This window comes from Heloderma suspectum, chromosome 4 (genome assembly GCF_057233095.1).
Source record: "Heloderma suspectum isolate Gila_16-S chromosome 4, 16-S_ref, whole genome shotgun sequence".
Taxonomy (NCBI): domain Eukaryota; kingdom Metazoa; phylum Chordata; class Lepidosauria; order Squamata; family Helodermatidae; genus Heloderma; species Heloderma suspectum.
Genome location: NC_139461.1, coordinates 292,753,837 through 292,777,373, shown reverse-complemented (window position 1 = coordinate 292,777,373; position 23,537 = coordinate 292,753,837). Strand labels below are relative to the sequence as shown.

The 23,537-nt window shown below is 45.3% G+C and overlaps 1 protein-coding gene across 1 annotated transcript in view; it reads left to right on the top strand.

Moving 5' to 3' along the window:
- CBLN4 (cerebellin 4 precursor) overlaps positions 1 to 23,537 on the top strand; it is a 31,482-nt gene that overhangs the window by 5,340 nt on the left and 2,605 nt on the right. The window contains exon 2 of the mRNA XM_084848396.1: positions 4,476 to 4,592. Coding sequence (XP_084704522.1) covers positions 4,476 to 4,592 — 117 coding nt within the window. The remainder of the gene's footprint in view (positions 1 to 4,475; positions 4,593 to 23,537) is intronic.

Here is a 23,537-nt window from a genome sequence, read left to right as displayed (position 1 = left end):
TGGCTTTTGGAGAACAGTTTGTCATCTGAGGTAAGGGAGAAGGTATAGTATGCACTTTGCCCCAGAAGAAGTATAAGGTATTGGTAGGTTTTGAAAAAAAAGTGTGATTTTTCACTCCATTTTAGCCTAGGAGATTCATAAGGTCATATCTACATCATGAGAGGGGGAAAAGAATGGACCATGAATAGAGTCCTCTGGTAGAATGCCAGAAACTCAACCCTTTTTGACCTTGATGTGCCACTGAAGGAAGATTCTGAGGGCATAGTGCAGAAGTTTAATGAGTTGAGTTTAGGGTGCAATCCTATGCATGTTTAGACAGGAAAAAAGGCCTACCATTTCCAGCATGCCCCAGCCAGCCATGCTGGCTGGGGCATGCTGGGAGTTGTAGGCCTTTTCTCTGTCTAAACATGCATTGTGCCCTTAATGTGGCTTATTCCTGGGTAAGTGAGTATAGTATTGCAGCCTCAGTTGGCTAAAAGCAAATATGCTTTAAAATGCCTTCTGCACCAGGGGATGGAACTAGATGACCTTCAGGGTCCTCCGAACTCTATCATTCTATGTGGATAGCATTGGTTGCCAGTTGAGTTGTAACGTTGTTGTAACGTTGTACTTGTAACGTTGAATGGTAGCTTCTGTTGCAAAGACTTCATGTTCCTATGCCAGTGAACACACCAACCTGGGACTTGGGTCCACCACTCTGCCACTGACAGCCATCCAGCTCCAAGGTAGTGGTGAAGCTGGCACTAACCACAGCATAGGATACCACACCATATACATGTTGCCTAAATAACACATCTCTTAAGGGTGTGGTCCTTAACAGCTGTAATTTCCTGGTGTGTTGGAGCTTGAATGAACAGGGAAAGTCCTTAACACATGTTAAACTAAAAGGTTTTTTATTAATTGAATTATATAATATATGCCAGGACACTCTTACCACATGATGAAACAGGAGGATACTTGCATTAAGCCATTTCTTTTTGAATCACTGCTCTTTAAAAATGCCCTTTGGGGCATGGGGGAAAACCCATGATGTGCCAATTCCCAAATTCTACTAGATTATCTGAAATATTTGAAAGAATATCCAAAAATAGGCTATAGTTTGTCCCAGTGTAATAAGACAGGCAGGAAAGTACTTTGCAGTGCTAGAATTACAGGGGGTAGAGGAGATCTACCCTAACTTTTTGTGCTGGCCCTCTAAGCTAACACTTTTTTAAAGGCTCAGGAAACCACAATGTGGTTCAAATTAGGGGAAGCTGTGGTGGTGGGACTTTTGAATTTCATTAGTGAAAATGAAATCAAATGGTAAGGCAACCAATAAAACATCAACCACAACATCTGCCAAATCCAACGTCTGCCTAAGAAAACAAATAGGTCTTTAGGGGATGGTGCACCTCAGAAAGGATATTGCAGAGTTGGAAAAAGTGCAGGAAAGGGCAACTAAAATGATTGAGGGGCTGGAGCAGCTTCCCTATGAGGAAAGGTTACAACATCTGGAACTGTATAGGTGAGTAAGGGGAGTCATGATAGAGGTGTACAAAATTATGCATTGTGTGGATAAGGTGGATAGGGAGACATTTTTCTCCCTCTCTCATAATACTAGCACCCAATGGGGTCATCCCATGAAGCTGATTGGTGGGAGATTCAGGGTAGATATAAAGGAAGTACTTCTTCACACAGCACATAGTTAAACTATGGAATTTGCTTCCACAAGTTGTAGTGATGATCACTAATTTGAATGGCTTTAGAAGATGATTAGACAAATTCATGGAGGAGAAGGCTATCAATGGCTACTAGTGATGATGAAGATGATGATGATGATCTATTCCATTTCTATACCACCCAAAAGCCAAAGTTTCTGGGTGGTTTACAAAGATTAGAAATGCAGTATTGTTGTTGTTTATTCATTCAGTCGCTTCCAACTCTTCGTGACTTCATGGACCAGCCCATGCCAGAGACAGACAGAAAGAAAGAGCTTTCTGTAGGCCATCGCCACCCCCAGCTCCCCCAAGGTTGAGTCCGTCACCTCCAGAATATCATCCATCCATCTTGCCCTTGGTCGGCCCCTCATCCTTTTGCCTTCCACTCTCCCTAGCATCAGCATCTTCTCCAGGGTATCCTGCCTTCTCATTATGTGGCCAAAGTACTTCAGTTTTGCCTTTAATATCATTCCCTCAAGTGAGGGAATATCATTTAATATCATTCCCTCAAGAAACACAGTATACAGAGATTAAAAACCATTTACATAAAAAACACATGAACAGACAATATACACAAAAGAAACATATATCTAAAACAACTTCAAAAAAAAATATCTCAAAAACAAACAACCATAACCATAAGATATTCCAGGATCGATTAAAACTTATGATATGCTGTATCATCATCATCATTAATTACATTTGCATTTCTTACATTACATGATAGCTATTTATTGCTTCCAATATCAGAGGCAGTATGCCTCTTATGCCAATTACTTGGAAATCAAGCAGGAGAGCGCCACTGCACTCATATCTGACTTCTGAGCCTCCCATGGGCAGCTGGTTGGCCACTGTGTGAACAGAATGCTGGACTAGGTAGGCATTTGGGCTGATTCAGCATGACTCATATGTTCTTATCAAGTGCTTCCTGGAAAGTGCATTTGAGAGATTGGGCAATACATCTCAAAGACCCTACTGTGTTCCTTCTAAAAACTAATCTGGGTAAAAGCAGGACATGGGGAAGCACATATTGGAGAAAATGCCCTCGTAGGTTATCCAGGACCCAAGCACTAGGGGGTTTAAAAGTCAGAAGCTGTTCCTTGAACAGGCTAGATGTGCTTAAACTCCATTGAAATTGATAGACCTGTTCATCCAGTTAAAGAACGCAGCCTGAATCCAGTTATGTGGAAGTACACTTCCTTTGAAATCAATGAGGCTAATTTTTAAGGGCTGTATTTAGGGCCGAGGAATAAATTCCATTAAAATCAATAGGGCTTAAACAAGTCTGACTTTCTGTTGATTGCAGCCATTAGCTACAAACCAGGCAAGTGTACAGGATCCCACAGTCAGCTATGGAAAGGCCAGGATAGATGTTTGGAAGAGTCACAGGAGGAGCCTACCTTTCTGTAGCTGATTATACCTGCAGTCCCTCTCAGTTATTCACCTGGTTCCAGAACCCTTTGCTTGCTTTGATATGCATGTGAAGGTCCTGAACAACTGGGCTTTCCCATTCAGATTAATGGAAAGGGAAGTTCCACGTGCACATCCCTTAGTAAACAGAGAACTGCCATCTCCAGCAAAGTGAATGGAAAGGCTATTTTAAACTGGGGAGCTTTGAATGAGAATCTGAATTCTTATGCTTGTAAGAAGTCACCTGATCTGGTTAATTATAAGAAAATATACATTCACATAGCTCAAGTTTAGCAAGTCATACACTGAGTGGTGAACGGGCATATGCATGCATGGGAACCATGCACATGATGTCACAAATGCATCCTTTGATATGTGGATTCAGATGTATATGCTATGCACAAGAAAATGAACACATGGAATTCAAAAAGGGTGTGGAAGGATGGTAAGAATGCGACATACATGTTCACTGCCAGTTACAGATGATGTCATGTGCATAGACTAAGTAGTGGATGAGTACACATGCCTGTGACTCCTCCCACATCAGGAACTAACCAATTTGTATCTGTGCTCCACTGAGATCATTTGATCTTCCCAGCAAATGAGTCACATTTGAAAATTAGTGGTTTGAGATCTTCCAGTTTTGTTCCTTAATCCTCAACATTTGCTCTGAATCTGCCACATGATCCTGCAGTGAGAGGCATTCCATCACTGCAATGCTGCTGTAACATCATATATTAATGCTGCTGACGTTCTGCCAATGCAACGTTTGATGTCCAGCATGCCCTGTTTGTGCCTGCCTGGCTACTTTGGTGAGCGTCACCAGAGTGCTTTGAGAAATGTGCTGCAAATGGATTTTAAACACACAAGCAAGTCCACTCACTGTGACAAGATGACGCACATGCTTCAAACTGAGCGGGGGCTTTGGTGGAACGCAGGAGCTTCTGAGCTAGCAATACAAACCACATGCAGTGTGACCCTATCCAGGCAAACGCAGAAGTAAGCCCTATGGATTTAATTGAGGTTTACTCTCAACTAAGGCTGCCTAGAATTGCAGTCTTGAAAAGGGATTTCTAGGCCAGTTTAATCTTGTTGCAAATAAATCCTTTCTCTGTCAGCAAATCATAATTGTATTTATAATATATCAGAATAACCAAATCTGGGGTTCATATTAGCATATAATTATACTGATTAGTATATAAATTGTTTATATTAGTATAAATGAACAAATTAAAACACACACATGCCACCTCAGCTTTAGATGTGAATAAGCATGGTAATACATTTTGTGAGTATTGCAGATTAATTCCATTCTTTTCCAGAACTCTGAATGCTTCCATTAATTTTTGTTTTTTCTTTAATTTTTAGATCCTTGTAAATGTGGGCAATTTCTTTACATTGGAGTCTGTCTTTGTAGCACCAAGAAAAGGAATTTACAGTTTTAATTTTCATGTAATTAAAGTCTACCAGAGCCAAACAATCCAGGTATGTTGATTTAAAAATCTGTTGGATCATATTTGTTTGTATTTCCTTCCTGCCTTCCATCTATTTGTAATAGTTGGATAATGGCTGACTATTATGGAAAGAGTTTAAATGCAACCATACTGATGTGTGACAAAGTATATCAAATGTCTTAAGGGTACAGAACATACAGTATAAAATGAATTAGAAAGAAACTGAAGTTAATGCTCAACTTGGCCAATACAAATTCCTTCCAGTGCGGTTTTTGGTCATGCACAGATGGCTGCAGGGGGAGGGGAAATTTGATCCACCAGTGGTGTCTGTTCCACTGGTGGAAGGCTGGCATTGCATAAACTGGGGATGGACTCACCTCCATCCATACTTGTTGAGTGCTCGCCATACCGCTGCTGCCACCAACCCCTGCTCAATGTACCACCCAGTGGCCACCCATCCCCTTAGTGAGACACCATTTTGCATAAAAATGGTGGCTCAGGGTTTCCTGGAAATGTAATATTGCATAAATTGTGGCCATAAAGGGGCCATTTACGCAATATTGCAGGCATAAATGGTCCATTTACGCCCGCAGTGTTGCATAAATGGCCCCATTACGGCTGCCATTTATGCAACATTACATTTCTGGAAAACCCATAGCTGCCATTTTTATGCAAAATGGTGGATTGTTAAGGGGACAGGTGGCTGCCAGGTGCTTGTGGACTGCGTGATGCCTGGTGAGCAGTGGTGTGGAGAGTGGGGTCTGGGAGGTGAGCAAAGGGGAGTCTGCCAGACTCCACCCCCTCTCGGACTCCCATGAGTGGGAGGGTGCTATTGCACTCATGCTCTGTTTGTGGGTTTCCCATATGCATCAGGTTGTCCTTTGCAGGAACACAGTGCTGGACAAGATCATTGCTCACTGAAAATTATTGCTATCATAACACTCACTGAAACTGATTGGCAGTGGATTCAGGATTGGTAAAAGGAAGTCATTCTGCAGAGAACACATCATTAACTCCCAAAGGTCGCTACCGTGACAAGCAGTAATAGCTACTGGCCAAGATGGATTTTTCCTCCCGCTTTTAAGATGGGTATACTAATGTACGGTGGTGCATCAGTAATAACAGGTAAATGGAAATTTCATGCTCAAAGTCAGTATCAGGGTGGCCAAGTGTCCTACTTTACAGAGGACAGTCCTCTATTTGAAGGGCTGTTAGAGGACAGTGCTCTGTTTGAAGCTGTCTTGTATTTGAAGGGTTGTCCAGTCCAAGTCCAGTTTAAATATTAAAAACACACACACCAAAAACATAAAAGGGAGAGCAGAAGCCTTGAAATTGCCCATCAGAAGTTAGCATCTGGGAAGGAGGCACACAGGTCATCTGCTCACAGTTTTCCCCACTATGGTGAGATGTAGTGTATTTCTATTTAAGCTATAGTAACTATTTCCAAGTTTGCCCCTACACCTATACATTAGCAAAGGCAATTTTTATGCAAATCTCTGTTCTCTTTTGTCATCTTTTTTGGCAATGCATTCCCCCCCTTTTTTAAAAAATGCAACCCTAGTCACTATATGTCTGAATCTTAGATGCAGGGGATAAAGAACAGGCAAAGTCTGTTGCCTTCCTATCCTGCATTACAAATTTATTGATGAGATTTATGTCATTTTTGAAAATACAAATATTTTCCCAAAGTGGTGTACAAAAATATAACAAAAACATATTAAAACAACATCAAGAGTTACATGACAAATAAAAAAAACAATATTACAAAAGAGCGGTAAACAGCGTTTCAACACAAGCCAGTCCATTTACCAATATGATCGAAAAATGTAGCCACTAAGAACATACGACAACAGAACTACCAATCCAACCCTCTTATTAGTTAAAAACAGTCTTTTTTTTTAAATCAGGCATGCCTGACAAAGTAGGAAGGGAGCTTATTGTATCTCTTGGGGGGAAGAGTTCTATAAATATGGGGCCGCCATAGAAAAGACCCTGTCTCTCATGCCTACCAGCCTAACCACACAAGCAAGGCCTCTGTAACTGATCTTAATGGTCAGGCAGATTCATATGTGTGTGTGATTCTTTAAACAACTTGGTCCCAAAGCATTAATGGCTTTAAAGGTTAATTTTGAATTGGATTTGGAGGGGAATAGGCAGCCTCTGTAATTAATGCAGGACTGGTACAATATTGTCCAAATGCTTAGCTTGCACCAGCACCTGGGCTGCTTCATTCATTCCACACCAGCTGAAAATTCCAAACCATCATCAAAGTTGGGCCCACATAGATCACATTACTTCCTCGACTCATCTGGATGACCACTGCTGGAAACAGGATGCTAAACTATGGATCAGTGGTGGAGAACCTCTGACCCATGGGCTGAGTTTGCCCCATAGAGGTTCCCAGTCTGGCCCACAGGGGAGCCCCTGCTGGCTGGGCCCTGCCCTTCTCCCAGGCCCTCCCGCTCCCCTGATATAATTGTCACCAGTTTTACATTTCTCTGTGCAGTGAGAGGGACTCCATGCAGGGGGAAGCACCTCCAAGTGCCCACGGAGTCCTTCATATACTGCCCCATTAGGGATGGCGAGCATTGCGCAAAGGAGGCTCCCAATTCTGCCAGTGCTTTGAGAAGAAGCTCCTCCCAGCATTGGCCAAGCCTCTTCCCTTCACTTGCCACTCACTGCCCCAAGGAGGCACCCAATTCATCCAGCACTTGGAGGAACAGCTTCTCCAATTGCCAGCTGAGTCACAGCTTGGAGATAACAGCAGGAATTCCTCCAGGGGGTGGAGCTTGGAGGCCAAGTTCCGCCCCCTGGAGGGAACCAAGGAGGCTCTGCAGGCTGAATGGGGAACCCCCATGTGTCAGATGAGGCCTGCAGGCCACAGGCCCTCCCCCCTGCTTTACGCCATGGAGGACATTTCTATGCAACGGGTTTCAAGTGCACATGGATATGTGATGGTTCTCATTCAACCTCCAATGGGAGTAGAGCAGATTTCCCCAACCTGGTGCCCTCCAGATGTTTTGGACTACAACTCTGAGGATTCCTGACCACTTGCCATGCTGGCTGGGGCTGATGGGATATGAAGTCCACAACATCTGGAGGGCACCAGGTTGAGGAAAGCTAGAGTAGTCTTTTCTCATTAAAGGCAATCTCATCTCATATGACCGCTCTGCTCTTTCTCCTGTTGTTCTGTGTTTGTGTGTGAAGGTGCATTATTGTCCCACAGAACTGGAGAGATTTCTCTCCCACAAAGAATGAATGAAGGGCCAGACATTTACAAGGGTCATTGCGTTGCTTGTTGCATGAGAAAATGCTCGTAATTTGTCAGCTGGTGCTGCCATGATGCCATTAGCTGCACAAACACAACTATAGTGACACTGAGGGATAAAATGCAGACCCTACAGAACACAGTTTTTTTTTTTTTTTTTTTTAAGATACCAGTAAAATGTACAGGGATCGAAGGAAGCCCTGACTCCTTTCAATCCAGATGTGAAACAGTGGTTGGCTTTTACACTCTTCACATTTGTTTGAGACTAGTGCTTCACCAGATTTTGTTAGGATTCAAATTTTGGCATAAAAAGAAACATTTCAGGCAGGCAAATCCCACCCCCGCCTTCCCAAATCCTCTCTTCTTCATGCCACTTTGCTGCTTTTTAAAGCCTTGATTGGTTAGTGTTTTAGTCCCATGCCTTCCTCCTTTCTAGAAAAAAAGATCTATCACATAGGCCAGACTTTCAGATCTGTTGAACTATGACTCACATCATTCCCAGCTAAACTTGTCAGTGGCCAAACACAAACTTTGGCGAATGCTGTCCTTTAGATGGGATCATACATTCAGTCAGTTAACATACTGTGAAGCACATTGTGCTGTTAAGAAACCACTCAAAGGATTTGAGACATCAAATACATCCAGAATTTCATTTATTCATTTAATAATTTGTTTAATAATTTGTTTCAGTAGAACTCACAGATGATAGCCCTTCATATTTATGAATTTGTTTTTTGTTTTTTTAGTTTTGTGTCTTCTGAGTCCAATTGGAGCTTTTCACAGACTGAGATATCACCATACAGAATAATCTGGAGTGACCCATAAACTTGGTTACTCTCATCCCAGATCATTCACAACCCCACCCCTCAAATAATCCACAGTGAAATGTATTACTAGCCTCAGCTTCCTGTTTTTGATTCTTTACTAATCCATAAAAGGATCATCTTCTTACTTAGTGACTGCTAAGTTAACTTGGGTTCTTTGTAGGGTGGCCATATGTCCTCTTTTACAGTCCTCTATCAGAATAACTGCCAGAGGACTGTCCTCTACTTTGAGTGTTTCCTCTATTTGAAGGGCTGCTCAGTCCAAGTCCTGTATAAAGATAAAGAACTATCAGAAGGCAGAGCTGGGCCTTGAAGTTGCCCATCAACAGCATCTGGACAGCTGTATGAGAAAGGCACACAGGTCACCTGGTCACAGTCTTCCACACTATTATGAGATGTGCTATATTTATATTTTAATAATAATAACAATAACAATAATAATGTTATAGAGAGTATATTGGATGGAACCTATCTACATATTGTTGACACTATCAAAGAATGATAAAATTCCATCTGTGGGCAGGGCCAAAAGCAAAGTGGGCATGTAACATACTTTACATGTGGCCAAAATATTATTCTTCCTGATTTTAAGCCTACTCAGAAGTAAGCAGGACTGAATCACTCAGCAGCACTTTCAAAGAGCCTCCCAAATAGCTGGCCTCTACATGTCTACTCAGAAGCATGCATGAACAGCATGTCTACTCATAAGTAAGCAGGACATGCCTGCATTTCTATATATTTTTTTAAATAATTCTAGTCATAAGTATGCTTCATACCAACATACCTAGGATAAAAGTTAGGCTGACAAGTCCTTGGATTCTTTTTCTTTTTAAACTGCTGTAACAATAGCTGTCTTCCATTCTTTTGAAAAGGAAGCTGATTTTAGTGGTACACTTTTAGCTAAAAGATGTACCATTTCCCATATGAGTTCTTTAAGAACTCTTGGATGAGTGCCATCTGGCCCAGTGACATGTTACTTCTTAATGCTCACTTAGTTCTAAAACTTCATCTTCCATCACCTTTATCTGACCTCTGATGCACTGCCTGAAAACAATTTTTCAGGTTAGTACTGAGTTGGGGACTGGGACATGCCCTGAATTAAGAAAAGACATGGCAATCGGCAGGGACAGGGAGGAGGCGAACGGCTCTGGCTGGCAGGAGGGAAGGTAAGCGGCCCCCAAGCCATTCCCCCCCCCCCCCGGAATCCTCGCAGAGCAGAGCCGTGAATATGCCCTGAATATTTTCACTCCAAATGAAATGACTCCACCTCTCACCAGTTTTTTGGTTTTTTGCACCCCTTTTTGAAAGGATGCAAACCGGTTCACAAAAGGGCTGAGTGTTGGGAGGAGCGGGGGGGGGGCAATATCATTGTTACTGAGGTGACACTCTCTTACAAAAGTGCACCCCTTGGAAGTAACGCAGTGCAGAGGAACAATATCTGCATTTGGATGTACATCCCAGTGCAGATGTCCTTTGTGCTGATAGTGCCATCGTATAGTTCAGCCACTAGGTGGCACTGGACTTGGCTGTGACTGGCGGAGCCAGGATTCTTCCGGTTGCTGTTTTGTTCTTGTTTAAGGCCAGGCAATACGTGACTCTGAATGCAGCTTTAGCAAGTACGTCAGGTTTTCAGAAAACTGAATAGAAGGTGTGGGGGACCCAATTTTCATCAGGACTGCAGTTCACAGGGAGGGGATATTTAAACTTTGTGTCTCCAGGTGCGATCCCATTGGAAATCTGTCACTCACTACCCTGCTATTAGCCTTGGAGGTGGGGGGAGCTCCCATTGGCTCCAATGAGAGCTTTTCTCCTAAGGCTGATGACGGAGGGGGGAGCAGTCTGGGATCACAGCTGGAGATGGAAAGACTAAGCTCCCCTCACCACATGCTGAAGTCCTGATGAAAATCCCCCGTCAGCTATTAAAATAAAAACACACACGCATTAGATATAGGTTTTTAGGATGCAATCCTATGCAGATAGGCAGCCGCCTCTGAACCTGGAGGCAACCAATACATCTAAGTCTATGTGTCCATAGGCTTATATGCAAGATTCACAGCTCTGTTTTGCGTATAAATCTATGGGCACATCCTGCCGATCGCCTTTTTTATTTTTATTTTTTAAGAAAAGACATGGCAATTGGCAGGGACAGGGAGGAGGCGAACGGCTCTGGCTGGCAGGAGGGAAGGTAAACGGCCCCCAAGCCATTCCCCCCCCCAGATGCTTATCCAATACAGGGCAGGAGAAGCACAGAGGGGCTCATTCCCTCCATGCTTCTCTTGCCCTGCATTTTCAGCTAGACAGCTGCTTTCGACTGTCTAGCCGTGGGACGGAGGAGCGGGGCAGGAGGCTGCCAGATGACACATTGGATGTGTCGTACCAGCATTTCTGCCTTCCCTGCCCCAGAACACACTATTTTAACCACTCTGTGCTCCTCTTGCAAGCACAGAGCCCAGGGCTTTTCCATGGGCAGCCCGGCAGGGGGAGGTCAGTTCCCGGAAAACCACATAACCTATGGCTGTCTACCTCCTGACTGGCAGCTATTAGGGGTATATGGACTCCCCACCATCTGTTCTAGTGGGGAATCCATGGGGGGGGAGGTGATCTGTTCCTCCCCCCGGAATCCTCCTAAGCGGCTCTGCTCCGTGAGGATTCCGGGGGGGGGGAATGGCTTGGGGGCCACTTACCTTCCCTCCTGCCAGCCAGAGCCGTTCGCCTCCTCCCTGTCCCTGCTGATTGCCATGTCTTTTCTTAAATAATAAAAATAAAAAAGGCGATCTGCAGGATGCACCCATAGATTTATACACAAAATAGAGCTGTCAATCTTGCATATAAGCCTATGGACACATAGACTTATATGCAAGATTCATGACTCTATTTGCATCTAAGTCTATGTCACATCCTGTTGATTGCCTTTTTTTTTTTTTTAAGAAAAGACATGGCAATTGGCAGGGACAGGGAGGAGGCGAATGGCTCTGGCTGGCAAGAAGCAGCCGAGTGCCATTCCGCCTCCAGTCCTCCTGGAGCGGAGGTAAGTGGTCCCAATCCTGGGCCTGCAGCTCCTGGGCCTGCTGTGGCTGCCGCTGCCACCAACACCAGGCCTTCCCTACGGACCTCTGCCTGGCAGACCGCCAGTCCCTGCAGGAACAGGCCCCCAGGTATTGAGCCAGCTGTGCTGCTTCCACCTGCCCCTTCCTGGAGGGGCTACATAAGCTGGCTGGCTGAGGTGGCCTGGGAGAGCCAGGGCCTGCAGGAGAAGCTGCCACCACCGGGGGAGAGGTGTGCCTGCAGCTGCTGGGCCTGCTGTGGCTGCCACTGCCACCAACACCAGGCCTTCCCTATGGACCTCTGTCCCTGCAGGACCAGGCCCCCAGGTACCAAGCCAGCTGTGCTACTTCCACCTGCCTCTTCCAGGAGGGGCTACATAAGCTGGCTGGCTGAGGTGGCCTGGGAGAGCCAGGGCCTGTAGGAGAAGCTGCCACCACCTGGAAAGAGGCCTGCAGCTGCTGCTGTGCTGTCACCACCACTATCACTACCGTGGACTCCTGCCTGGCAGTATTTTAAAGGGGATTTTTTAATTGGGTTTTTTTTTTCAATTTTGGGGAGATTCTGTTGTGTTTTAGGGGTGGGTAGCCTGCCTGATAGGCGGGAGCAAGGGGGCATGTGTCCACCTGATGGAGGCAGTGGGGGGACTGTTGGGGGCCAGACTATACCGAGGCTGGGCGGTAGGCGCTGGCGGAACGCCTGCGGCAGGCCATGCCAGGTAAGGGGAACAAGGGGGAGATGTGTAATATCTGTCCCCTGTTCCAGGCCTGTCCAGAGCCAAAGGATGGCTGAGGGAGGCATGACTCCATCTTCCGGCCTTCGTTTGCTGCTTTGCAATGCCAGGTCTGTTACCCAGAAAACCTCCCTCATCCATGACATGATCCTGGATGCGGGTGCAGACCTGGCATGTATTACGGAGACCTGGCTGGCCAAGGCTGTTGCTCCAACCCTTGCGGCCATGTGTCCAGCCGGATTTTCGTATGCACAGCAGCCGAGGGCTGGGGATTGGGGAGGGGGAGTGGCTGTTATCTACCGAGTGTCCTTGGTCTTCACCAGACCCCCTCTCCGGGAGACCAAGTTTGCTGAGTGCATGTACTGGAGGTTGGGCCCGAGGGGCAGTCTGGGGATTCTGCTCGTGTACTGTCCACCCCACTGCATGACTGACGCCCTGGCCGAGGTGCTTGAGGTGGTCTCTGATGTGCGTGTACAGTCCCCTAACTTATTGGTGTTGGACTTCAATGTACATTCAGAGGCCGCCCTCATAGGGGCACCTCGGGACTTTATGGAGACCATGGCTTCCTGGGAGCTGCACCCTATTCTAACTGGGCCCACCCATGTAGCTGGACATGCGCTAGACCTTGTGTTATGTGATATGGCTGCAAAAAAGGCCAGTGCTCTTTTGGGCTGCATTAATAGAAGCATAGCTTCCAAATCCCAGGAAGTACTAGTTCCCCTCTACTCAGCACTGGTTAGGCCTCATCTGGACTACTGTGTCCAGTTCTGGGCACCACACTTTAAGAAGGATGCAGACAAACAGGAGAGGGTTCACTGTAGGGATGGACGAAAGTCCCTTACCTGGTCCCGCAGCTGTTTTCAGGGGGGGAGGCACTCCCTTTCTCCCCCCGAAATTCTTGGCGGGTGGGGAGGTGCCCCATCCCTCCCCGCTGAAATTCTGGCCGGGGGGGACTGCCCCGCCTCTCCGGCCACGAAAGAAAAAAGTTATGTAAAAAAAAAAAAAAAGTGATAGGCTACTTAAAGATTTACGTAGCCTATCATAGCTAGATTTTCAAAGTCAGCCGTGATAGGCTACGTAAAGATTTACGTAGCCTATCACGGCTGACTTTGAAAAAAAAAAAAGCGCGTACGCAAATGGCGGCGCCCATGGGCTATTTGCGTTGCCCTTGTTTTCGCCGTAGTCTACGTAAATCTTTACATAGACTACCCGGGCCCAAATAAGGAACGCAAATGGCGGCGCCCATGGGCGCCGCCATTTGCATACGCGCTTTTTTTTTTTTCAAAGTCAGCTGTGATAGGCTACGTAAAGATTTACGTAGCCTATCACGGCTGACTTTGAAAATCTAGCTGTGATAGGCTACGTAAATCTTTACGTAGCCTATCACGTTTTGTTTTTTTTTACTTTACTTGGAAATGGTGGTGGTGGCAGCTGGTCAGAAGACCGGCTGCCCCCGCCAAACCGCCGCCGAACCGCTGCCGGGATCTGCCGCCGCAAGGGACATTTGCACGAGGTAAGTCCCATCCCGGGGGGGGGGGGGGCGGGGGGTGTCGGAGAATTTCCCCACCAATTTCGGGGGGCCGAATGCGTTGGCATTCGGCCTCCCGGAGATTCGTGGAGAAAATCTCCAACATCCCTAGGGTTCAGAGGAGGGCAACAAAGATGATCAGGGGACTGGAAACAAAGCCCTATGAGGCAGGACTGAAAGAACTGGGCATGTTTAGCCTTGAGAAGAGAAGACTGAGGGGAGATATGATAGCGCTCTTCAAGTACTTGAAAGGTTGTCACAGAGAGGAAGGCCAGGATCTCTTCTTGATCATCCCAGAGTACAGGACACGGAATCATGGGCTCAAGTGACAGGAAGCCAGATTCCAGCTGAACATCAGGAAAATGTCCTGACTGTTAGAGCAATACAACAATGGAACCAATGACCTAGGGAGGTGGTGGGCTCTCCCACACTGGAGGTGTTCAAGACGAGGCTGGACAGCCATCTGTCAGGGATGCTCTGACTTGGATTCCTGCATTGAGCAGGGGGTTGGACTCGATGGCCTTATAGGCCCCTTCCAATCCTACTATTCTATGATTCTATGATCCCGTGGACTTGCAGATAGGGTGTTTTTTTTTTTTTTTTTACTTTCCAGAATTTTACACAAATTTAGCCTCAGAAAAATATGTAAAATAATAAAAAATAGCAAAAAATCCACATTCCCTCATAGGTCAAAGCATGAAAATGCACATGTGTTTTTTGTTGTTGCACATTTTGGGGGAGGATTTGCGCATATTCAGAAGTGTGACTTTGGGAAAAGGAAAAAAATCCCGTTCTATCAAAGAGAGGACGATGGAACAAAACTCACCTGCAAATCCACAAAGCACAAATGGAATAGACTTTACAAAATCCGTACTTCCCTAGTTGGAAGGCTTTGGAGGTCATCTAGTCCAACCCTTTGTTCAGTGGAAGATCTGCAATGCAGGATGCAACTGCAGCATCCCTGACAGATAGCTGTCCAGCTCCTGCTTAAATATCTCCAGCAAAGAAGAGCCCACTTGCTCTTCAATTTCCTTTTCTACAATGCCCCTTGTGTTACATTTGTCATTTAATGGTCCTACTGCCTGTCTGGCTGGTTTCATGCTTCTGATGCATTTAGATGCTATTATTGATTTATTCATTACATTTCTATACTGCCCAATAGCTGAAACTCTCTGGGCAATTCACAACAATTGAAACCATAAAATACAGCATGATATTTTTTATTTGATATTTTAAACTGCAGTATAAAACCAAAGTTAAAACCAGCAGCAGTATAAAGATTTAAAAATACAGAGCTTTTCTACATGAAGCAGTTAATCTGCTGTATCTATTTTCTGTTTTGTCACAGAACTGAGATCTGAGCACTACAAAAACAGCAGTTGTTTTCCTGCTTTTCCACTACATAACCTCTATGTGGCACTGTGGTATAGTGGAGTAGTGTAAAAACAGAAGTGGAAAAAGCATTTTCTTTCACTTTCACAAATAATACTAGATTTCCCTTGCTCTAAAAAGACTTGCTGAAAGTGCTGTTTAAAAACAGAAGCAAAACTGGAGCGTCATGACTTCAACTAAAGAACTCATAAACAACTGTGAGTTGTTTACCAATGAGTGCACACAAAAAAATGTCTCGTGTAAAAAAATCTCACAATAACAGTTTTAAAACCAACAAAAACTAAAGTACTAAAATGCCTGGGAGAATACGATGGTCTTCACCTGAAAAGACCACAGCCTAGGTACCAGGTGAGCCTCTCTGGAGAGGGCATTGCACAACAGGGATGCCCCCACTGAAAATGCCCTCTTCCTTAGTAGCCCCCCACCACACCTCATTTGGCGGTGGGGGCAGCATTTGTCAGATTCATTCTTGGTTTATTTCACTGTATCTTCCCTGAGTTTGTGTTCTCTTTTTTATTTTCTTAAGCTAGACGTCTCTTCTCTTAAAAAGTAAGCATTCTTGTCTTCCTTTTGTGTGCAATCGCATTAACATCTGTTTGAAAATATTTGTTCCTTTTCCAATCAGTGGTGTACATTTTATTTGAACTCCTGTTATCTGGCTTTAAAAACATATATTTTTACCCTTCTGACTATATCTTTCATTTTCCTTCTAGTTAAACTTCTTATTTTTGAAAATAATAATCGCCTTTTGAAATTAAATATGGCTCTATTGGAGTTTCTGGGTGATTTTCCAATTCTATAAAATGTTAAATTTGTTAGTGCTGTGATCACTGTTCCCAGGAAGTTCAACAATGCTTACACCTTGTACTAGATCTAGGAGTAATTTAGGGTTAAATCAATAGTCACATTCTTCATTGCTGGCTCTGTGACTTCATCTTGTAAAGCACAGTCACTCATTGCATTTGGGGCAAAGTCCAATTTAGAGTTAAGCATGTTTAAGCCTATTTATTTGCCTGCTTGGTGTCATGGGACAATCTGAGAGTAATTGAATGTATTTCTTATTGATAACTTATCAATATTGCCTTCCTCCTTGGTTTAAGAACATAGGAAGCTGCCTTATTCCACTTCAGTTCATTGGTCCATCTACCCCAGTATTATTGACCGGTAGTGGGGCCAGCCCCAAGTGCAGGCATAGTTGGGCCCACCCCCCAGCAGGTGCTCACTGACAAATGCCTCCTGGAGTTGCGCCTCCTGGAGTTGCTCCTCCTCTTCACCAATGTGATTTGCTTGTTGACCTGCCTCTCGTTCTGGCCCAGACAATGGTGGTGGTGAGAAGAAAAAGCAGAAGATGCCATGGCCTCCTTGCTCACTGGATCTCTGCTTGTCAAGCAAGCAAATGGTGGCAATGACGAGAAAAAGCATGAGCAGCAATAGCAGCTGGTGACAATGGCAGTGAGAAGATAGACTCACTGAGGGAAGGGGGGCATCTAGGGTGTCTTGCCCAAGGGTCCTCAGAAACCTGGAGCCTGCACTGCCTGGTAGCAGCTCTCTAGGGTCTCAAGAAGAGTTGTGTTCCATTGCATGCTATCTAATCCTTTTATCTGGAGATGACTGGGATTAAACTTGGGACCTCCTTCATGAAAGGCAAGTGCCCTGTGCTATGGTCTCTCCCCTTTCCATTTCCTCTGAGGTCCAGTGCAGTGTAGCAGTCAGGGTGTTGGACTGGGACTCAGAAGATCTGGGTTCTAGTCCCCACTTGGCCATGAAGCACGCTGGGTGACTTTGGGACAGTCACTGACTTTCAGTCTAACCTACCTCACAGGGTTGTTGTGAGGATAAAATGGAGAGGAACATGATCATGTACAATGCCTTGGACTCCCTGGAGGAAAAGGTGGGATATACATGTAATAAAATCAATCAATCAATAATAAAATAAATATATACATAAATAAATACTGTATCTCAAAATTCTTATCAGAATTTTGGTTAAGATGGATTGATTAATATCCTCCTAGCAATATACTATTCAGGGACCTGGATTTTTCTACCCATAAGAGAGGGACGACACAACTCTGTCATTTCTTTCAGTCTCAGATATGAAGAAATTTGTAGACTGAAACAAAATTCTCACCCATGTGCACAGGCCAAATTCAGTAGGCACAGGTATTCCTAGCATGGAGGTGGACAAGTTGTACTTGCCTTGTCATGTTAAAGATGACAAACTTGTCAGAAAAAGAGTTTCCTGAACCCTAATTCAGCACCACAAACATGGCTGAACACACAGACACAGGGCTTCAAACCCAGATTTTTAAGAACTAAGCTTGGATGTGCTTAGGGTCTCCGTATGCAATTGCAATGACATTTGTACAAGAGTGAGCAAGCAGATGTAGTTATTCATACTGAGCAAAAATGGAGGGTGCATTTTGTGAACATCTTCACCTTGACAAATGAGTCCCACCTCTTCAGCAGTATTTCACGCACTTCATGGAAAGCTGCAAAATGGTTTGCAAAGGGGTGAATGTTGGGAGGAAATAGGAACTTGTTGATGCAAATTTGGTGATGCTTGCTCACAAAATTAGGATATTCATCCAAAAGTGATAGAGTACTGACCTGGTTTCTTTGATAATGGGGGAAAATTCTCTTCTCCCCTCCCCCAGCATGCAAGCAGCAGCAGATCAGAGGAGCAATGGTTGTGATCTGGTATGAAAAATGCATGAAAGAGTAGAAAGAAAGCAGTATTTTGGTGAATATTATATACATTCTCTATGACTTAAATTCACTGTTGCATGACAGGACCTTCTCTTACTCTCCTCCTCCTTCAGTCCACCCTACAACTTCCAAATCTGATCCAGAGGGCCCCCAACCCTCTGGAACAGATTTGGGGGCATGCTGGGGGTGGGGGGGAGACCATTCCACCAGCAGTATTCTCATATAACCTCAAAAGGGCTGATTGATTCACACATATATCTCCATCCCTTGACGAACATGAGGATCAAGTAGGGATGTACGAAAGTCACTTACCTTTTCGCGGATTCTGTTAATGGTGGGGTGGGAGGCATTCTGTCCCTCCCCCTGGAATCTTCGATGGGGGAGAGGCGATCCGGTCCTCCCCCCCGGAATCCTCGATGGCTGGCTGCGCTCCGTGGTGGCTCCGCGGAGCAGCTGGCCAGGCCCAGGCCAGGGCCATCCACAGCTGGATTTCCAGCCGTGGAGTTTGTTGTTGTTGTTGTTGTTCAGTCGTGTCCGACTCTTCATGACCCCATGGACCATAGCACGCCAGGCCTTCCTGTCCTGCGTTCTCTCCCGGAGTGTGCTCAAGTTCATATTCATTGCATCGGTGATGCTATCTAGCCATCTCATCCTCTGCCGTCCCCTTCTCCTTTTGCCTTCGGTCTTTCCCAGCATCAGGGTCTTTTCCAGGGAGTTTTCTCTTCGCATTAGGTGGCCAAAATATTGGAGCTTCAGCTTCAGTATCTGTCCTTCCAATGAGCACTCAGGGTTGATTTCCTTTAGGATTGACTGATCTGACCTCCTTGCAGTCCAGTGAACTCGTAAGAGTCTTCTCCAGCACCACAGTTCGAAAGCATCAATTCTTCGGCACTCAGCCTTCCTTATAGTCCAGCTCTCACAGCCATACATTACCACTGGGAAAACCATAGCTTTGATTAGACGGACCATTGTCGGCAAGGTGATGTCTCTGCTTCTTACTATGCTGTCTAGGTTTGCCATAGCTTCCCTCCCTAGGAGCAAGCATCTTTTAATTTCATGGCTACAGTCCCCGTCTCCGGTGATCTTGGAGCCCAAGAAAGTAAAATCTGTCACTTCTTCCATTTCTTCCCCTTCTATATGCCAGGAAGTGATGGGGCCAGATGCCATGATCTTCGTTTTTTTAATGTTGAGTTTCAAACCAGCTTTTGCACTCTCCAGTTTCACCCTCAACAAGAGGCTCTTTAGATCCTCTTCACTTTCTGCCATTAGGGTGGTATCGTCTGCATATCGGAGGTTGTTGATAATTCTCCCAGCAATCTTAATTCTGACCTCTGATTCATCCAACCCGGCATTTCTCATGATGTACTCTGCATATAAGTTAAATAAGCAGGGTGACAATATGCAGCCTTGTCGTACTCCTTTCCCAATTTTGAACCACTCAGTTGTTCCATGTCTAGTTCTTACTGTTGCTTCTTGACCCTCGTACAGGTTTCTCAGGAGACAGGTAAGGTGGTCTGGTACTCCCATCACTTTAAGAATTTGCCACAGTTTGTTGTGATCCACACAATCAAAGGCTTTAGCATAGTCAATGAAGCAGAAAGAGACATTTTTCTGGAATTCTCTTGCTTTCTCCATGATGCAGCGAATGTTGGCGATTTGATCTCTAGTTCCTCTGCCTCTTCGAAACCCAGCTTGTACTTCCAGTAGTTCTCGGTTCACATACTGCTGAAGCCTAGCTTGTAGGATTTTGAGCATCACCTTGCTGGCATGTGAAATGAGCGCAATTGTGCGGTAGTTTGAACACTCTTTGGCGTTGCCCTTCTTTGGAATTGGAATGTAAACTGACCTTTTCCAGTCTTGTGGCCATTGTTGAGTGTTCCAAATTTGTTGGCATATCCGGCCGTGGAGGGCTCTGGGTAAAAAAAAGCACGCATATGCAAATGGTGGCAGCTACGGCCGCTGCCATTTGCGTTCCTTATTTTTCGCCGTCTTAGTCTACATCAATATTTACGTAGACTAAGACAAAGAAAAGAAAGGGGAATGCAAATAGCATAGTGGGTGCTATTTGCGTTCCCCTTTATTTTCACCATCTTAGTCTACATAAATATTGATGTAGACTAAAACGGCAAAAAATAAGGAACGCAAATGGCAGCGGCATTTATGTAGCCTATCATGTCTATGTAAAAAAAAAGAAAGACGAGACTGCAAATGGCGGTGGCAGCAGCCGGTCGGAAGACCAGCCGCTGCCACCGCTGCCGCCACTGGAGCCGCCACCGTCATCTGGATCATCCGCCCCAGGTAAGTCTCGTCCCGGGGGGGATCCACGGGGGGTTGGGGGGGTGGCAGGCCATTCCGCCATGGATTTCGGGAGGCCGAATTTACTGGCATTCGGCCTCACCGAGATCCATGGCGGAATTTTCTGACATCCCTATGATCAAATGTGACCTGCCATGGAGAATGAATTGTATCAGGTGAAACACTATAAAAAGAGCAGACCATCATCACTAAAAAGAGCAGACCATCATCATCATCCCATCCCCTCTATTTATTTCATTTGATTCATACAACAACAAAAAAGGCACTCATCAATTAAATGGCTAATCCCATGGCTTACATCAATTAAAATTACAACATAAAAAAATAAGGACAATATCAGCAATATAAAAACCTCAGTGTGATAATCACAGGTTAAAAGCACAAGTGTAGTATCAGCAACTTGACAAGGGCAGGCTCAACAGATATAAAACAATTTCCTACTGAAAAATCCTAACTCATCTTGATGAATTCTGCCAGAGTAAAAAACAAAGACAGTGCAAACCTGCGAAAGGCACTCAACATTGATGTCTTTCAATGAAGTCAGTTCACACAGGCATTGGTGAGTCATTAAGTTATGTATCCAGCGGTAATTAAATGATGAAGAGCAACATGAGATGCACACAGCTAGGGATGTACAAAACTCACTTACCTTTGTTCCGACCGCCCCCTGCGGGGGGAGGCGATCTGGTCCTCCCCTCTGGAATCCTCGATGGCTGGCTCCGCTCTGCAGCCAGGCTGCGGAGCAGCCGGCCAGGGCTGTCCACAGCCGGATTTCTGTCCGCAGACGGCCTGGTGCGGACGCAAATGGCGGCCGCCATGGTGGCCGCCATTTGTGTCCAGCCAGACAACCGTGATAGGCTATGTAAGAATTTATGTAGCCTATCATGGCTAACCTAAAAACACACACAAAAAAACGCAGCGTACGCAAATGGTGGCGGCTACGGTGGCTGCCATTTGCATTCCCCATTTTGCTGATTTATCTTACGTAAATATTTACGTAAGATAAAACAGCAAAAAAAAGAGGAACGCAAATAGTGTAGTGGACGCTATTTGCGTTCCTTTATTTTTCGCCATTCTAGCCTACATAAATATTTATGTTAGATAAATTGGTGAAAAATAGGGAATGCAAATGGTGGCGGCAGCCGCTGCTGCCGCCATTTGCGTATGCTGTGTTTTTTTTTTTTAGGTTAGCCGTGATAGGCTACATACATTCTTACGTAGCCTATCTAGGGATGTACGAAAGTCACTTACCTTTCATGGATTATGTTGATGGTGGGGAGGGAGGCGCTCCGTCCCTCCCCCCGGAATCCTGGCCGGCTGGCTGTGCTCTGCAGGGATTCTGCGGAGCTGCCAGCTGGCTCCGCCAGCAGCCGGACATCCAGCCGCTGGCTAGCACGGACACAAATTGTGGTGGCCGTAGCCGCCGCCATTTGCGTCCCTGCAGTCAGCCGTGATAGGCTATGTAAAGATTTACGTAGCCTATCACGTTTTTTTTTTAAAACCTAGCTGTGATAGGCTACGTAAATCTTTACGTAGCCTATCGCATCTTTTTTTTTTTGTTAAACTGGAAATGGTGGCGGCGGCCGCTGGTTGGAAGATCCGCCCCAGGAGCCGCCGCCACCAGGAAGATCCGCCCCAGGTAAGTCTCGTCCTGGGGGGTGCGGGGGGGGGCAGACCGTTCCGCCACTGATTTCGGGGGGCCGAATGCGCTGGCATTCGGCCTCCCCGAAATCCGTGGTGGAATTCTCTGACATCCCTAAGCCTATCATGGTCCAAGGATGGCAATGGCGGTGGCAGCAGCCCTGCCGCAGCTGGCCAGGAGACCAGCCGCCACCAAATCCGCCCCAGGTAAGTGCTGTCCCAGGGGGATTCCGCGGGGGGGCAGGAGGCCATTCTGCCACGGATTCCGGCCTGACTGGAATCCATGGCGGAATTCTCCACCATCCCTACACACAGTGAAGGGTTTCAAAAGATAAAATAAAATTGTGCCATGCCGTTGGAGGCAGGGGCAGCTATTCAAAACAAAGAGCTAAAATTTTACAGTACTAGTGCTTGCCAATTTTGTGACTATTACAAAGCTCTTTGGATCCTGACATTTATATGGAAGGGGCTCGCCGAACATAATTAAGTATTTTTAGGAACCTAGGAAGCTGCCATAGAATGAGTCAGATCCTTGGTCCATGTAGCTGAGTACTGTCAACGCTGACTGGAAGCAATGGCTCTCCAGGGGCAGGATTCCTTCCCGCCCTACCTGGAGATGCTGGGGATCGAACCTGGGACATTCTGCATGCAAAGCAGGTGCTCTGCCACTGTGCTACAACCCCTCCCTTACTCCTTTGGAATAAGGCTGTTGTGAAGGTCAGCCACGTATTATGATCTGCCAGGATTTGACACACCTCAACCTGTCCATTTTTTGCAGCCTCGGGATGATAGGGGAAAAATAACAACAACAACTAAACTCCAGGTTTATCAAGCCACAGGTGGACTGCCATGCATGGCTGTGTTTGGCTTTGTGGAGCCCAAGTTGTGCAAGCTAAAGATGCTCATGAGATTTCCCCATCCAAATTCCTGCAAAATCTGGATACGCCAAATTACTGGAATTGTTTGCAGAGCATTACTGCTAAGTTAGCAATTCATTTTTTAATTTCCTGCCTTCGCAGAGACTGCTACACATGTGAAGTTTGCAGCAGTGTTTAGTTTCCTCCCATCCTACCATTTCAGCAATGTGTACAAGTGCATATGCATATAGTTTAAAACACTGAATAAAAAGGAATCTTGAAGAAAATGCACAAATGTATCGAGATTCCTTGTGTGTGTGTGATTGTTCATTGCACATATGCACACTTGTGCATCAGTAACCTGTAAGACGGGGGAGGGGGAGCAGGCAAACCATAGACATGCCAGTCCAGTTCTTCAATTAATTTTAGAAATCATTTTAATTGAGCTGGAATAATATGGGAGCGGAGCCAAGCTATGGCACAATAAGATGGAGTGAGGGATGTTGTAGATCCATAAATAATATGTTGTAGACCCAACACATAACTAATATACCCATATACTAATATACCTATATATAACATATAACTAATATACTCATAACTAATATGTTGTAGACCCCAATCTAATATGTTGTAGACCCAAAACTAATATGTTTTTCTATTTAT